This window comes from Abramis brama (assembly GCF_963993115.1).
Source record: "Abramis brama genome assembly, chromosome: 11".
Classification (NCBI taxonomy): domain Eukaryota; kingdom Metazoa; phylum Chordata; class Actinopteri; order Cypriniformes; family Leuciscidae; genus Abramis; species Abramis brama.
The window spans coordinates 5,033,126-5,051,735 of record NC_139973.1 but is presented as its reverse complement, the minus strand read 5'-3'; the positions used below and the strand labels follow the sequence as shown (position 1 = coordinate 5,051,735).

Below are 18,610 nucleotides of genomic sequence, written 5' to 3'. Positions count from 1 at the left end.
TCGGCGTTCTTCTTGGTAAGTTTTCACTGACTGATTAAATCTGGTCATTTTCAGTCTAATTCCTGCATTTGTTTTTTTGTGGTACATTTGCTGTAAGTTAAGACAGATCCATGAAAAACTAGATGGCAGCCACAAAACGTATTTAATTTATAGCCTATATAAACTCACTCCACAACCACAGCAAACTGCAATATGTCTCCCAATGTGTTTGGAAATATAAACCTAAAACCTCTAAACCGTCTAAATATAGAGGGATGAAATAGTTAGGCTAAGTAGCCTACTATGGTTTGACGGAAAGGTCAAAAGTTGAGTCTTGCCTCAGGGATGCGAAATTAAAGGTGGAATACACGCGAAACAACATCCTGAAACGAGCACAATTACTCAACAGCTGAAAAGTAAATTGGACAGATGTTTGTGGAGATCAGGTGATGTGGGCAGGGTGAGCATCATGCTGTTAGCGATGAGTTTCCATGAGGCCGGCTCTCTTTCAGAGGCAGTCTTTCAGGCAGATGTTACGGAACCTGTTTCTTGTCGAGATGCATTGGCAACATTTGGCTCTCGTCTCGCTGTTTTGTCAGACGCTTATACTGCCGGTAACTGCGGGAAACAGAAGTGGTAAGGCAACTTTTATCAATTGATAATTTCTATTTCATATCTGCTTATAAAAGAATGCAAAATAGCATTCTTGGTAGTACCTTCACTGCTAAAAATGATTATGTGGTGAAGTAAATATACTACAAAAAAAAAAATAAATAAAAAAAAAAAAATCTATCTGACAAAGTTAGTTCAGGAAAGAATAAAAAAAAACAACAAAGTAAATTCTATATTAGCAGCACTCAATTTAATCTTGTAGAAATTAAAGCGTAAATTTCAACGTTAAAAAATTAAGTAAAACCAACTCAACTTTCTGATACTGGTGTTCCCATCATGCACTGGGGCATTAATAATTAACAAGGTTGCACTTTTCACTGTTTTCCAGCTATATTTACACTGTTTTATCATTGCTTTTGTTGTTAGGTTTAGTAACTTACTGTTTTGTGCCATCTGGAGTTCATTTTCTACTCAAAATGACACATTCATACTTAAAAATGATCTAACGAATGTTACCGTTATTGTGTAATTGTAATTGTAATCTCTGTGTTCTGGTGGGTACCACATTACTTCTATTATGTAGATATGTTGTTTACTGTTTTGATGTTCTAAGTAAAGCATACATATTCAAAGCATGGCTTAAACTAGTGTTATATAAATGTACTTGAAACATAAACTTGTAAACTTCCACTAAGTAGAAATTGCTCAAACTTTAACTGGCCAAGTTAAAGTTACTTATTTTCTTTGTTAATTGTACTTAACTTAGTTAAGTAAGTAGTTAGTAAGTAGATTTAACTTAATGCAATATGTGAAATTTACTTAAATATGCGTGCAAAATCTTTCAAAAGAAAAATTAAGTAAATTTAACTATTTTTTTCAGTGTTGGAGTACTTTTATATGCACAATGGTAGTGCAATTCATGTGCCATGGTACTTTTTTGTAACAGTAATTTCAATGTATGCACCAATACACAAATATTGCATTTTTATTTAGACAAATGTTTTTATTTTATTTTATGAAAAGTATAGTTCCGTCTCCCAAATCCGATTAGATGAGCCAGATTCAAAGATGTTTAAATAGCTGAAAATGTGATTTCATAGGTGAATGATTATATGTTGAATTTTATATTAATGTGAGGAATTGCTAATTTGTAAATTACTGTGTTGCAGTGATTCCCTAGCTGGGCCTTTTAATATGAAATGCTGGATGTCTGTATTGTATTCTTGTTGTTGTGTTTTGACATCCTGTTGAAAGAAATAACTGAATAACCTACTGAATAAGCATTATAGATTAGCTTTAGAACTCACTGAGATAAAATTAAAAATGACGCTTTGTGAGTGGTTTTAAATCCTTCATTTATATGGGATGTGTGATGAGGGGGAAAAGGTGGCTGGAACCAGCGAACATTAAACATACAAGAAACATAAACAACAAAATGAAAGTAAAGCAGCAGCCCATGCACTGCTGCATAAATTTAAAAAACAAAACAAACATAAAGTCCAGGTCTGGTCTTCTCTCATCCTTCACTGTCGTCACTCGTTCTTTTATCCTTCCGGAGCTCCTCTGTGGGACTCAAGGCCGGTGTTGGGCAGGTGACACTCATTAACACTGGCTCCATTCCCACAGCTCTCGGCCCCGCCCTACTTGCCACAAGTACTTTTTGCTGAAGAAAATGACTGTGCATGCCTGTAAAAAAGTTCTGGATGGTTGCTATTATGTTGTTAAAGAGTTCAGGGTGGTTGCTTACTTCCCTTAAAAGACACCCTTGTTTCTATGAAATGTCTCTCATTGTGCTGGGTAAAAATATAGATTTTCCAGCTAATCAGAATCTTTATTTAAACAATTGCTAGTATCTGATTTTAATGATCCCTAAGTATACAGTATAACAATTCAAAATAGGTTTTATTTAATATTAAGAGTGCAACCCTATTGTGTGCAAAAAGAAAAGATGTTTAGAGCCATGACAATAGTGAGTGATTGCGCAAACTTCACCATATGAAAATACTTTTGATAAAGCATGCTAGTCATTATACATAAATCTGCAACATTGCTAAAAAAAACAAAAACCTTTTTTTTTGTGTGTGTGTGTGTGTATGTTAGTGAGGCTTCGGTTTGTCCTGCATGAAAACTTTGTTTCCAAAGGTTCATTTAGGCACCCAATGGTTCAATTGTATAGGACTGTATATCTTTGTTAAATATTTTTCCTATAGAGCTGATATTGTGGATTTTTGATGTGACTGTACTGTAAATAATCCACTTTTCCAAGTGTTAGAATTAAACATCCATGAATTTCCCAGCATGAACAGTGTTACAGTGAAAGTCTGAAACTTGATCTTTAAACAAAAAGAACATTTCTATCTGACTATATTTAATTTAGCCCGGTATTGTTTTATATAGTATTCTATATAGCACAAATCGTTTTGCTGCTGCTGTCTTATCCATGATGTTGCTTCATATTTATGTGCTTATTTTCAGCAGAACATGATTGAAATATAGACCATTTGGTAATAAACGGTGATATACAGCAGTAATATCTATCATCTGATTTACCACTGATTTTCCAGAATAGTCGCAAAGCTTTAGATGAGCCTCTACATTATCCATTGCACATAAACCTTTCAGGCTCAACCATTAAAGAGCACATTCACTTCTCCATAAGCATTGTAGAAGTATCTGGCCTTCATTTCTTACTTGTATTTTCTCCCATATTTTCTCAATTTCATTTGATTGACATCCATGTACAAAATATAGAAGGATATAATGATGAGAATGCAGCAGATGCATCTCGGCTTGGCTCACCAACATCTTTTTAGACAGTGGTGTCTCTCTTTATTTACCTAATGAAGGACATGAAGATAAGAACCATCTGCCACTTTCCTCACATCTCCCCCCTGTGAACCCTCTCTAGTGGCTCAGTGTGACACATCACACAGACAAGAGCCTTCAATCTCCAGTCTCTGGCTTTGGCATTAGTCGGATGTGAACATACATGCACTCTGTACATTAAGAACACATTTTGCGAAAAGAAAAAGAGAGACTGAGAGAGGGTAAATGGTTATAGCAGATGCTTTTAAACAGTTGAATTACTACAGTGACAAACTCTTGGAGCAGTGCAGGGTTAAGTGCTTTGCTCTAGGGTACAATGGTGAAAGCATATATCACCTTCTTTAAAGGGATTGAACCAGTAAGTTTGTTTACTGGCCACAACCTTTGACCACTATAGGCCAATTGTTGTTGCTCATAATGGGTTTAACCATGGTTTTAATGATAGAACAATCTAAAAAGTGGCCAAAAATATATTGCTAAAATGTGTTTACATAAATGCATTTAAAATACATCCATTTAAAATCCAATACATTTTGTTCCAATAAATAAATTGAAAATGACTTTTGATTTCAATGACAGTTGATATGTATGTATATATATATATATAAATGCAAGCTGCAAAATACTTTTTTGAGTTTAGCAAGCAGGCAAAGAGATGACATGCGTGTTTATGGCCTTTAGTTTAGAACATCACCTCAAAGCCCCAAATGTCAGCGCAGAAGGTGTAATGTGTCAGAGAATATTGCACCTAAATCCCAGTGCACAGTCCGAGACACGTCCCCTTGCCTGTTTACTAATCATTTGAACTGTTTTTCAGAGAGCTGGCGACAGGAGTGCAGGAGCTGTCTGGAGTGTTCGAAGGAAAATGGCTGCCTGCGCTGCTCTGAGCGACTCTTCCTGTTCCTGAACCGAGATGGCATGAGTCACCACGGCTCCTGTCTTCACTCCTGCCCCGCTGGACACTTCGGCCTCCGCGCCACAGATCTCAACCGCTGCATGAGTGAGGCCAAATCAGTGCACAGTAATATCTAGAAGTCCAAAAGTTTTAATTTCTTTATTATTTATATTTATTTAAAATTATAATATTTAAAATATATATATATATATATATATATATATATATATGTGGGATGAATTTAAACAGTGAAATGTGTCATGGTGCTGAAAATAATAATAATAATAATGTTTTTTAAATTTAAATGTCCTTAATATTCAATCATATAGTTATGTATGTATTTTTTTTATTTTTTTTTATTTCCTTCCTTCCTTCCAAAAACCTGTTTCTTTTTTTGGTGCCATTCAACTTAATCTCTGAATTTAATTTCTGGAGAAAGCCTGTAACAATACCATGACTGCAATCCTCATATATCTCCCAGAATGCAAAGCTCCAGAGTGCGAGAGGTGCTTCAACAGGGACTTTTGCACCAAGTGCAAAGGAGGATTTCTGCTCTTTAAAGGCAAATGCTTCAAAAGCTGTCCAGAGGGCACATTTCCTCAGTCCACAGACTGTGTGGGTAAGAGCTTTACTCATTTACAGACCTTCTTTATGGGTCGATGCCATTAAACTCTCTTTACCATACTGAAAGAAACCTGTCAGTCAAGTTTTACGTGGAACAATTACATCAAGATGTTTTCTCTGTGTGGTTTTCTCTTTTGCTCTGTTGTGCAAAAACATAGCTTAATGACACAGTAGCTTTGATAAAAAATATCATGTCAAGTCGCATTTCATTATATAGCACTTTATAAAATACAGATTGTTTCAAAGCAGCTTTACAGTAATAAACATGAAAAAATAGTATTAATGTTGCAATGTTCGCTAATTATGAAACAAATGCAATTTAAGCTGAAAAAAAGACTTTAGTATCATTATTCAGCTCAATTTAGTTCAATGTTGATTCAATTCAGTTTAATAACCATGTCTGTGCTGCAAAGTTCATTGATTTTGAAGCAAACTCTATGAAGCAGTTCTACCGAAGATAATAGTGTCATTATTCTGTCAGTTCAGTGTTGTTTCAAGGTGCAGTATGTAATATTGACAGCTAGTGGTTGAAATGGGTACTGCAGTCCAAATTCAAAATATCGGGGAGAGTTGTTTCTCCCGCCCACTCCTCCGACTTGACACTCACGCTGGTTGCCAGTGTTTTCTGCCAAATGGCAACCCGTGGCGTCGAATTACTATTGGGTAAATCGGCAGTGGGCGGGATCACACAGATCCAAACAAAAACAGACATTCCGAAACGGAACCACATTTCAAAGTAGAATAACTGTCTGTAGCATTGTTTTTCGGAGAAACAAGTATGTGAACTTAGCATGTTTCCTAAATATCTCTGCAAACATATTATGGTATTTTTGTGCTTTTGTACAGTAAAACAATTTTTTTACATACAGCATCTTTTAGTTTAGTTCCATAATAGTGCAAAGTTCATCAAATTATGAAGCAAGCTTAAAGGGTTAGTTCACCCAAAAATAAAAATTGTGTCATTGATTACTCGCCCTCATGCCGTTCCAAACCCGTAAGATTAAATAAGACTATATTCGGAACACAATGAAGATCTTTTTTATGAAATCTGAGAGTTTCTGTCCCTCCATTGACAGCTACGGAACTACCACTTTGACGCTTCAAAAAGTTCATAAAGAGATCGTAAAACTAATCCATATGAATGGAGCGGTTTACTCCAAATTTTCTGATGAGACCCGATCGCTTTGTATGATGAACAGATTTCATTTCGGTTTTTATTCACATATAAACATTGATCAGCAAACATAAACAGAAGCTCAACCGAACCTGCTTGACATGCGGGAACAAACCTCATTGGTTCTTGCTAAAGCTCAAACGTGATGCGTAACACGAGAATGAATCTTATTGGTTCTCGGACATCAAGCAAACATGCTTAAGCTTCCGTTTATCATAACTGATGCATGAGTTCATGAATGTTTATGTGAATAATAGTTAAATCTTTGCATCATATAAAGCAATCGTGTCTCTTCAGAAAATTTTGACTAAATCGCTCAATTCATATGGATTAGTTTTACGATCTCTTCATGAACTTTTTGAAGCGTTAAAGTGGTAGTTGCATATCTGTCAATGGAGGGACAGAAAGCTTTCATCAGATTTCATCAAAAAGATCTTCATTTGTGTTCCGAAGATGAATGAAAGTCTTACGGGTTTGGAACGACATGAGGATGAGTAATGAATGACAGAATAATGGTATTGTTGTGGTAAGCTCTCGCGAAGATGAAGATTCAATAGCCCAGTCTTTATTTTAATCCAACAAACACAGGAACTCACTTAGATTAGACGCTAACGACAAGGCGAAAATAATGAAAGACAGGTGCAAATTATAAGTAACCACTTCAGTTCAATAACAATGTCGATGTTGCAGACCTCATCAGATCAGGAATAGCTCATGTTTTGCAGAGTAAGTAAAGATTGGTAATGCAGTTTGCTTTTATGATTCAGTATTATTAATATCTTTGGACTCCAGAAGGGTGTGTGTTCCATGTCTTTGGCGTCTGGAGTGAATGGAGCCTGTGTCAGCACAATGGCCTGAGCTGTGGCGTCAGATGGGGGCAGCAGATCAGGACCCGTGAGCTGTCCAGCAAAACGCCTGAAGAGACAGAAGTGCTTTGTCCACCTCAGACTGAGAGCAGAAAGTGCCGGATGAAGAAAAGGTGTCCAAAAGGTAAATAATATTTTTTGATTTGATTTCGCCCTGCAGCTCAGGCTGGAAACCTGTACATTTATCTCTGCTGCTTCCTTTACAAATTTGTGGGAACCAATCACAAACTGGCTTATCCACCTGGCGCGCTATTGGCGGGTTTAATTCAATCCAATTCCAAAGCCGTTACGGCTCTGTCCAATTCCTTTTAACCTCTCGATGATGCTCAATGGCTTCTTTTTAGCAGACAAATCGCTCAATAGCCTGCAAAAATCGCTCAATTCCATTGCTGCGTCTGCAAAAGGCTGATCAACACGTTTGGTTACACATTTACTGCCTGGAGTTTTCGTGTAGCTCTGCAAAGTACGTCACCTGGATCGTTGGTCTGATTGGTTGAAGGACTATCCAATTGCGTACAGAGTCATTTGAACTATGCCCGTTGATCACGCCTCTTAGAAAGTAGAAAATACATAGCAGACTCCCCAGACCAGTGTTCAATCTTAAAAGATTGAGCTTAGTCTGGTGATAGCCAGACTACCTTTTAGTATTTTAATAGAAACCAAGAAACAAACAGGGATAATCTAGTAAACAAACAAAGATAATATCCAGGTAGCAATGTTAACACAAGACAAAGACCAGAAGCTAATACATAGTGGAAGTGGGAGACAGTTGAGACTCAATTAGACAATGAAACAATGAATGACAGCTGCAACCAAGGGAAACAGGAACTAAGCACAGGCAAAGTAAGACAAAAGAATATCAAAATAAAGGTCCATGGACCCAGACCCAGTGTGAGTCTAATTAGTATATAGGTAGCCAGAAAGTAAGAGAAGTCAGGCGTAATGGAGGGAAGCACAACCATTTTTGACCATGGTTGTGTTCGAAATTGCCTCCTATACCCTCTTCACTATTCCCTACATTAGTCTACTAATATAATTCACTTTAAGGAGTGATTGAAAATGAGGGAGTGAATTTGGACACTGAGTGCTCCGGAAGGCATGCCACTGCTATTTAATAGGCTAATAATAGCAAACTGGCAGCTTCAGTAGTACTGAAAATATTTATCTTGAATTCTGTCATAGAAACTGATGTATAAACCTTATTGATCTATTTAATAATCAATCAAAAAGGAATTTATACCTGAATAATATTACGCTGTACCCACATTGGACCAGCGGTTTGGAAAATGGAGGGATGGATGATTCAGCTGAGAGCGCCATCTTCTGGCAAGACTTGGCAATTCATTCGGCACGCGTGTCTCACAGTGCATTATGGGTATTCTCTAGCCATTGCGCATACGCTAGTTGTACCATAGATATATATGTTTATGGGTTGTACACTCTTTATTGTGGTGCATTATGGGATTGAATTAGTGCACTTTATAACGTCCACTATGGTTTCAATTTGGACACCAAATTTGGACACCGCTTTTTTTTTTTGCGATTTTGAACACAGCCCATGTCAGGACATGAGCAGGTGGAAGCAAGCTTGTGGGATTTACTATGTTTTTGTGCATCGGAACTGTGAGTTTAAAGGGTTAGTTCACCCAAAAATGGAAATTCTGTCAGTAATTACTCACCCTCATGTTGTTCCAACCGCGTAAGACCTTCGTTCATCTTCGGAACATAAATTAAGATATTTTTGATGAAATCTGAGTGCTGGATCACTTCTCCATAGGCTGCTAGGTGGCCGAAACTTGCTGGCCCAGAAAAGTTATTAAAGAGATCGTTAATATAGTCCAAGTGACTACAGTGGCTCAATCTTAAGTATATCAAGCGACGAAAATACTTTTTGTGCGCAAAAACAAACAAAAATAACGACTTTATTCCACTATTCATTTCCTTCTCTCTGGGCCTCTAGTTGGTTCACGTAGTGTTTTTGCGCAGCGCGTCTGTGTTACACGTCACCACGTAGGCTCACAATTGGCCGACACTGGTCATGTGTGTGATGCGTGATGACGTGTAACACAGACGCGCTGCGCAAAAACACTACGAGGCCCAGAGAGAAGGAAATGAATAGTGGAATAAAGTCGTTATTTTTTTGTTTTTGCGCACAAAAAGTATTTTCGTCGCTTGATATACTTAAGATTGAGCCACTGTAGTCACTTGGACTATATTAACGATCTCTTTAATAACTTTTCTGGGCCAGCAAGTTTCGGCCACCTAGCAGCCTATGGAGGAGTGATCAGCTCTCAGATTTCATCAAAAATATCTTAATTTGTGTTCTGAAGATGAACGAAGGTCTTACGCGGTTGGAACAACATGAGGGTGAGTAATTACTGACAGAATTTTCATTTTTGGGTGAACTAACCCTTTAAGAGGACCTTATAACAGGCTTTGTGATAAATAAAGTTGATAAAAGCAGTACTGGAATCGAAGCGTTTCTTGTTTGGATCTCATGCGTCTGAGTGACGCCTAAATGGTTATTTATGTCACTTCATTTCCATTTGATGCTCTACTGGAAATGATTTGTTTGCAGCAATCATCATTATCACTGGATGTCTGGTGGCATTTGGAAAACGAGACGTGATATTTTCCCTCTGTCACCTTCAGCCGCCCTTAATGGCAGGCATGTGTGATGGAAAGACTTCATGACATTTCATTCTATTTCTGTCATCATAATTTCATTGGCTGTTGTTTTCATACTACATACTATTTTGAGGAGAATAATACTGTGTCCTACAATGCAATGCGCTCAACTTGATACTAAATTTCTAGTTTGATGGGAAAAAAATCATGCTGTCCTTGACTCACTGGGCAGACGAAAACATTTTAATTGGATTAATAATGAAAAATAACATATTATTAACATTATATATAGTAGTGTAATGCAAAATAACATTTTAATAATATTTTTTAAAAATGATATATGCAAAATTATACTTTTTATATTAATTTATATTATATTAATTACATTTTATATTATTGTAAATTATATTATAATATTAAATAATATTTGCATACACTGCCATTCAAATGTTTGGGGTCAGTACTTTTTTTTTAAAAGAAATTAATACTGCCATCCAGCATGGATGTGTTAAATTGATAAAAATGTACATTAAAGGCATTTACAATGTTTTAAAAGATTTTAATTTCAAATAAATGCTGTTCTTTTTGAATGTTCTATTCATCAAAAAATCCTGATAAAAAAAACAAAACATGTTAAGCAGCACAACTGTTTTTAACATTGATAATAATCAGAAATGTTTCTTGAGCATCACATCATCATATTAGATCACAGGAATAAATTACACTTAACTATATATTCACATAGAAAACAATACAATACATATTTCACAATATTAGTGTTATTACTATTTTGATTAAATAAATGCAGCCTTGGTGAGCATAAGAGACTTCTTTCAAAAACATTTAAAAAATCTAAAGACCACTTTTGAATAATATAATATAATATACGAGATAAACATTAGTGAAGCAGAATTCAACAGAAAGTTTACTCAAATACAGTAACAAGTATTTTACTGTTATTATCCACCCCAGATGTTCTCCATCAGTGCCATTGTGGTTTATCTCTGAAGTTGTCACCTCAAAGACTTACTCATGGTGTGACCAATGAGAACCCGATGAATTAATTTAGTCCTAGGGTGTCCTCTAGATTAACAGAAGATCATTTCCTTTCTTCTCAAGTTTCCTTTTCTTGTGTAACCCTGAGAGCTAATGAAAGGCAGGCTGCACATCTCAGAACGGATCACAGCAGAAGATTTGCCAGTGTTTTCTTTCAGGACCCTACAGGTGACCCAAAATTACCTGCCGAAACCATAAAGCACAAACCTCTGATCTTAACCTGGAGATTTATGTTGGTTTTGGGATTAAAGGGTGGGGTGGGGCCGCTGTGGGTCTAAACCAGATGATGCAGGGCAGTAAATATCAGCTTTTAGTGCTTTGTCTGCGCATAAGTGGGGAAAATTAAAAAGATAGGAAGCTTTAATCATAACAAGTAAAAAGCAGGGCAAAGTTGGCCAATATTGAATAACAAAAGACTGAAAGAGAACCAAGAGGAGAAAACAAGAAAAATGACGGAGAATGTGATGTTCTTGCCAGGCCGTGGTGTTTTCCAGACCACAGACCCCATTCCTTAAGCCATAATAACTGTTTACTCCAGTTTTATGATGCCTTTATTATGTCCCCTTTAAAAAGACAAACATGGATTATAATTTGGTTTAGCAAACGAACATGTTGAATAAATGCTCGTAAGCACCCACCTCTGCAGACTATTTGTTCCGCTTTGGCTCCAGTGTAATTCTTCAGCTCTTCTCTGAGAATGACAGTACATACCACCCTGAAGCTCCTCTGTTGTTGATTTTGAATCTTAGTCAAACCAGACATGAACATTTGAAGCACTGTTAGAAACTTGACGTGCCATTCTCAGGTTATGAGCTGTCAGACAGAAACTGACCACTAACACAAAAGTGAATGAATCCTTGCTTTTAGGATGTAGAATTAAAACTAAGGCAATGAAAGTCAATATAAATATATAATTTGTATAAAGAATATAATAATAATAATATTATGATGATAAGGCATTTATGTGAATACTGCATTTAAAAAATATATATATATATTTTTTTTTTAGGTAAAAGATGTTATTGCAAAAATAAAAAAAAATGTGTGCATGCTTGTAGGCTGACTTGTATATATTTGTATATGGGAAAATGTGTTTAGATGCTGTAACTGATCATCATTTCTGCTTTTTAATAAACTCAAGGTATTCAGGTATTTGTCATATTGTTTCTAACCTTTAGATTCCCATATGCTACATACATCCACACAAATCAGTAAACAGAAGTTCATTTTGCTTATTAATTCGGAAAATCTCTCTAGGGATTGCCCAATTAAAAATAGATTTTGTGAGTCACTCCACAGGACTCAATAATTGGTGACAAATTAGTATTTTGAGACATTCTTGTGTAAATTTACAGCAAGTCATTTTTAAAAATAGTGCCCTATTAGATAATGCTAATATATTTAAAACATTGTTCATTTTGACATGTTTCACATATTTCACAGTTGAAGATTTTCATAATTTTCATATTTTAATTGAATTCTTTTTTTTTTTTAAATGTAGAGGCAATTTAAAAAAAATTATTGACAATTTGTGTTCTTGCTGTCCAAATTAATTTAAAAGAAAAAAAAATGCGTCCTTTTTCTTTGAAGACAGCGAAATGTCATTTCAACATGATTTTAAAAAAGTAATTTCTATAAGTGCTGATGTAATAAAAATGTCACTCAGGCTAGATTTTGGACTTGACGGACATCGCCAAACTGAATTCTTAATGCTTTACATCAGTAATGAACATATATGACTCAAAATCTGCTAAGGGGCAATTAAATGTAACAAATCATTAAAAAATGTATCGTCTTTTATTGGAAAATTGAACAATTTTATCAAACTTTTAAACGAATGAGCTCCATTTGATAAAAATCCCCTGTCAAGTTTATAATATTAGATCAGCATGAGTCAAATTGGACGACTACAGGGACTCATCTCAAGATTACTCGTTTAACAGCTCATCTATTACTAAAATTATGAAAAAAGATCATGTCAGATCTGTCAATGTTAGAATCAGAGTGTGTAGTTTGTGCATAAAAATATTTGTCAAAACCAACACGTTGAACGATGTTCAACAACCCAGCAAAGTTTTTCAGTTGGATTGGGATTTATTCCCTTTAGCATGCAGTGTGAAGTATTTCACTCAGTTCCCTGATCCTTCCGATTCAATTTCAGCGAGTGAAGAACAAATTTATACTCCCATGCATTATGCATCACGTATGTTATCATCTCTGACAGACAGTGTGTTGAAGCTGCTCATTCTGCCATTTTCTTGAAAAGCGATGAGAGTAAAAACGTCCGGTGTGTGTTTTCCAGGAAATGCGTGGCTCGCTGGACCTCTGCTTCTTGTAAACACTATTGTGTATTGTGCACGTAATTTTTTGACAGACATCGATGTTGTGATATTCAAATGATGTGGATTTGAAAACAGTAATGGAATAATTATTTATTTCTTAGCTGGCAAGTATTCAGTGAAGTGATTCATGCCCATGAGTGTGTTTATATCAATGTTTTTAGCTCTAATATTCCAACCGAAAGCCAGCCTAGTTTTTGACGGACGTGATAACCTGCATGAGGGGTGAACTTTCTTTGATTTTTGGGTAATTATGCAACGTGCTGGAGAATGGAGACGTTTGAGATGCTTTTTGCGTAGGTCATTATACTTATTTTATGGAATGAAGTTTATTTCGTGGCTTGAAAAAATTACATCACTCAGAGACTGAAAAGTGTTACAATCAGCTGTCGCAAATTTGTTGACTTTTTAAAAAACAGGACTTTTTTTTTTTTTTTTTTTTTACCAGGAAAGTAGTGGTTTTGATGCACAAAGTAGGCTTTGCCTCTTATAACAAAAATCTTTTAAACCCATGAAAATGCAGATCCTGTTGTAAATAATGGTGAATAATCACTTTTTAAAACTGTTGTTCCATTAGCAGATTTTGACTTATATGGTTCCTACATTACTGAACTTGAATATGATTCACTATGATATGGTTTTATCTTGACAGATAAAAGGAAAAATGAAAGGATAGAAGAAAGAAGAAAGGCACAGAAACATTTGAAGCTCTCATCCGTCACAGAACCTCCATGGGGAATGTAAAATTCTGGAACGGAAGACACTTTTATTCCTTTTCTTAGTAATATATGTAAACAGTTTTTTATAAACAATATATTTTTGTATAAATGTTTTAATTGTAATATTGCTACTTTAATCATCAGACAATCTGATATTGCACATCTTTTTTAATGCAGATGTATTTGTTTAGTACATTATTACGGCAGATCCTAACCTGTATTTATGCATTTATTTTATTGACAAGTCGGGGAGGGTGGCTTAAACCCGTAAGCGGTTTGACAAAGACTAGATCCATGTTGGACTATGACACTGTACATTTCCATCTGATGAATAACAGACGAACAGCTTCATGTGGTTTGAGCTGTATCTCCACAGATTTCTGTACATGCCTCGGGCTGTTCTGTGTTTTCCAACCACATACTCTCCCTATATTTGCACTTCTTTACTATAATTGTATTAGAGTAAAAAAAAAAAAAAGAGACATGGAACAACGTAAAGAGATGCCAAGATCATGAACTTGTGCTCCATTAATTCAAGGTGCATTCACGGCATGTTGTAATTACGTGATTTCAACTTGTAAAAAGTGTCCTCGTAGAGCTCGTAATTACAACTTGTAAGCTGGGAATTTCTAGCTACTTGTACCACATGACCGCTGTATCACCTGACTGCTGCTGATTAATTTAGGCATTGATAGTGCTGCCAAAGAAATGTATACTTCCCATTCTGATAACGTGAACAAAACATTACGTTGTCATCTCATAGTTGTGGTAAGTACAACATGGGGTGAACGCAGCATCATTCCCATAGACATTTATACATAGATTCCTCATTGATAGCTGTTTCTATGGGCCTCTATACGTAAGCTGTCCGCCATATTGGAATGGTCAAAGGTGTGTGAAAATTCGAGAGCAAATTAACTGAGCATCTGCAACCATAGTTAGACTCATTTATGAATATCTATATATGAAATAGACTTCAGCAGATGATTTTGCTAAACTAAAACAATACAACAAGATACAAGTGCCATGTCACATTGGAATTGAGCCATGTGATTGGCTCTGGAGATGTCATGTGACCTAATGTGTGGGACAGGTTTATTCTTAAGGGGTGGTATAATGCCCTTTTCACAAGATGTAAAATAAGTCTCTGATGTCCCCAGAGTGTGTATGTGAAGTTTTAGCTCAAAATACCCCACAGATATTTTTATATAGCATGTTAAAATTGACAATTTTTGAGGGTGAGCAAAAACACACCGTTTTGTGTCTGTTCCTTTAAATGCAAATGAGCTGCTGCTCCCGGCACAGAGGGCGGAGCTACAAGAGCTTGTGTCCTTTTACCTCACACCGACATGCACTGAAAATTTCAAAACCTTTTAGCCTTTTATGTTAAAAACGGAGTCAGACAATGATGGAGAGACTCGAGAAGAAGTGACAACATGTAGACAACATTTCTGAATGGTTAGTTGATGAATTTATGTGTAGTTATCTTCTAGTCATTGATTGGCATATTCTGTCTTGATAATCTATAAATCGGGTTCCGGGGGCGGGGTTTATGTAAATTTTAGGGTTGGTGATGTCACTAACCCGGGAGGAATGTTGTGTAGTTCCTACCAGCCATTTGTTGTAGTCCTTAAAAACGATTTCTTTAAAAGCAAATATCTCTCTTTGCTTTGAAATTTGAGCATTGTAACTTTGCAGATGTTAGGGTTAGGGTTAGGCATTACACACTAACTAAAGTTAGAAAAGTGAAATCATAATAAACCACCCCTTTAATAAAAGTGATTAATTATTTTCATGTAAATTCCTATGATAACTTGCCACCTGTGTGCATTCTTTGTCTAAAGACTGAAATAAAATATTGTCTGAAATGAAATACTGCATTATTTTCTTAGAGCCTCAACTGTACCATTAAACTCATTGTATATTTTTATTTTCCCTTTCGTAACTGATTGTCGTCCCCCTGTGAAAACTGAAATGTTGTACAACATGCTGCTTTTGATTTGAGATGGATGGGAATGTGCTGAAATGAATATGATTTATTTGCACTTTCACCTACTCTCTCAACTGTTGAATTGTATTTACTGGAAAAATCACAGTTTTGCTCTCTAAAGCTATTAGCCCCAAAGGAAGATTTTATGAAAATGATACTGATAAAAATGGGATATTGTATTGTATTATGAGACTTGTATTATGAGCCAAGTTATTTGAGAATAAAAGAATAATCCTTTTCTGAAGAGGATTGCAGCTGTTAACTTTGACTTTTGTATTTTAACTAATTTGTATTTTTGTTATATACATTTACAACTAATTAATTATAATGCCTGTTTTAAGTCGCCTTATTAGTTTTTGCTGATTCATGAATCGTTTTGTTTCATAATTGTTTAATTAATTGTTGTTGAAGAACCAATAATGCGTTTTAAATACACACATAGTGATTTTTTGTTAGCTGTTTTTTTATTTATTTATTTTTTTAGATAGAGTTTTATATTTCAAAAAGAGTATTTTTCTCATGTTAGTGTCAATAAACAGCAGCTTCTTATAGTGGCATCTCAACATATAAAGTCAATGTGCATTTCCTCTGCAATTTCAGGAAATACTACATAAAAACTGACTTTTATAAAAGAGAAATATTCGCTGGAGTAAAAACTAACCCCGGCCTCCCCTTATACTTGTCAATAACCATTAGTGTGTATGTTTCAGCCAATTTCTAAATTGTTTGGTGATTTATAATAATCCAAATCAACCCTGGTAACTGTATAACTTTGAAAAAAAAAACTATTCTTTTTAGCATTAAACTAGGATTGAATAGCATAGATCTGCTTTTAGGGTCCTGATTTTTTTAAAGGGCAATGCTCAGAGCATTAACCCACATTCAATTTAAGTGAAAAGCTTAAAAAACATTGATTTTTTTATTGTTCCACAAATGAGTAGAAACAACCATTTACCAGGCCTTGCTCTCAGAGTGTCGTTGTTCCATACTCATGCACTAGATGGCAGGGTTCACCTGAAAAAAATACATATACATTAAAGTCGGTCCTTCTGTTGGAAATGAACATCATACTGGAAGCACTAAGTTCAGAGGTCATCTGCTCAGCTCAGGGTCACCAGCTCCCAATGAAAGTTCACAACAAACCTTAAACATCTCTGTGGGAGTTTCAGAGAAAACATGCCAAATACAACGTGAAGTGACACATTATATGATGTGCTGTGAGCTTGATGCTGAGCGAACAGCATCAAACCTGACACGTGTCGTCTTAAGAATGCAAACACCCTCTTTTTTCTAAGATTTATGAGTCCTTATGATTAAAGTGCCTCTGGTTGAACTGTTATCAGTGGTGTTTTCTATAAGAGAAGCATTGCTTATAGGGTTATGTTATTGCTCTAACAATATATGCTGCAACAATTTATGATACGGTCTCTCTGCGTTTATTCAGCTGTCTCCAAATTGCTCAGATGCCTGTAACCTTAACCCTTACACACACATGCACACACCCACCATCTGTTAATTGTCAACAAACTCTGCTATTAATAAACACCCTCATTTAATACATATGTTTAAATTGGGTAGTTGGTAGGGAGTTCTGGATGGTTATTAGGTCATTGTTGCTCAATGTCTCAAAATTTCCTAGATGTCTATAGATATGACCTGCATTTTTTTAGTTGTTTATTATTATTAATTTTATTATCCACCAGATTTTAATATTGCAAGACCTATTCACATGTTCACGGTTCTCTGGTGTAGGTTAAAGGTCACATGACATGCAGGTAAACAAATAATCTTTTTTTTTTATTTTTTTTATCTTTTTTAGTGTTTTATTTTTTATATTGTTCAAAAAGGGAGAGACCTCTGCGAACAAACAATATGAACAATACAAGAAGGAATGATTCGTTTACTTAAATGGTTCGTTCAAAAGCACAGATTCGTTCACGGACGAAACAATACTGCTTTATACCCACAGAGCATTTCTTGAGAGATTTATTGTTTTCCACAGTTAAAGTGAAGGTAGGTAACGCTAAATTACCATAGGTAGGCCTACTTAACTTATTCAATGAAGGAAATAGGAGATTATAGGCCGTTGAAATTTCCGAGAAAGTAGTTAGTTAGCAATCAAATGTTTGGAATCTTTTAGCGTTAGATGTTTTTGAAATAAGTGTCTTATGCTCACTTAAGCTGCATTTATAGATTTTGTGCTCAAGAAATATTTCTTATTATTATCAATGTTGAAAATGGTATGGAACCTTTTTTCCGCCACAGAATAAAAAATAAACAAAGATAATTGCGAATTGCGATTTTTTCCCCCCTCACAATTCTGGCTTTTTTTTCTTGCAATGCGAGTTTATATCTCGCAATTCTGACTTTTCTCGCAATTCTGACTTTTTATTCCTCTGAATTGCGTGATACAGGCTAAACTCGCAATTGCTAGTCATAAAGTCAGAATTGTGAGATATAAACTCGCAATTCTGAGAAAACTCAGAACTGGTCTTTATAAACCTTTCTTTTTGAAGAATAGAAAGTTCATAGGAACAGCATTTATTTGAAATATAAATCTGTAGCATTATAAAAGTCTTTATAGTCTTTAGCCTATAGGCCTACTGTCATATTTGATCAATTTATTGTGTCCTTGCTGAATAAAAAGTATTTGTTTCTTTTAAAACAGAAAAACGTACTTATACCTCAAACTTTGAACAGTAGTTAATCACAGTTTCCACAAAAATATTAAGCAAAAACTGTTTTCAACACTGATAATAATAAGAAATGTTTCTTGAGCTGCAAATCAGCATATTAAAATGATTCCTAAAGGATCTTGTGACGCTCACTTATTATAAATCTACTGTACAGCCGAAACAAACTTTGTTGCATTATTTTCCTGTTATCACTGTAAAGCTGTTTT

At 35.3% G+C, this 18,610-nt stretch overlaps 1 protein-coding gene across 1 annotated transcript; it reads left to right on the top strand.

Moving 5' to 3' along the window:
* Positions 1-509: 509 nt before the first annotated feature.
* rspo4 (R-spondin 4) lies at positions 510-13,743 on the top strand (the record flags this gene model as incomplete). Its single annotated transcript, XM_084129653.1, has 5 exons — positions 510-615; positions 4,235-4,417; positions 4,794-4,931; positions 6,903-7,100; positions 13,652-13,743. The coding sequence occupies 5 exons, from the start codon at positions 510-512 to the stop codon at positions 13,741-13,743; spliced, it is 717 nt and encodes a 238-aa protein (XP_083985779.1).
* Positions 13,744-18,610: the final 4,867 nt, after the last annotated feature.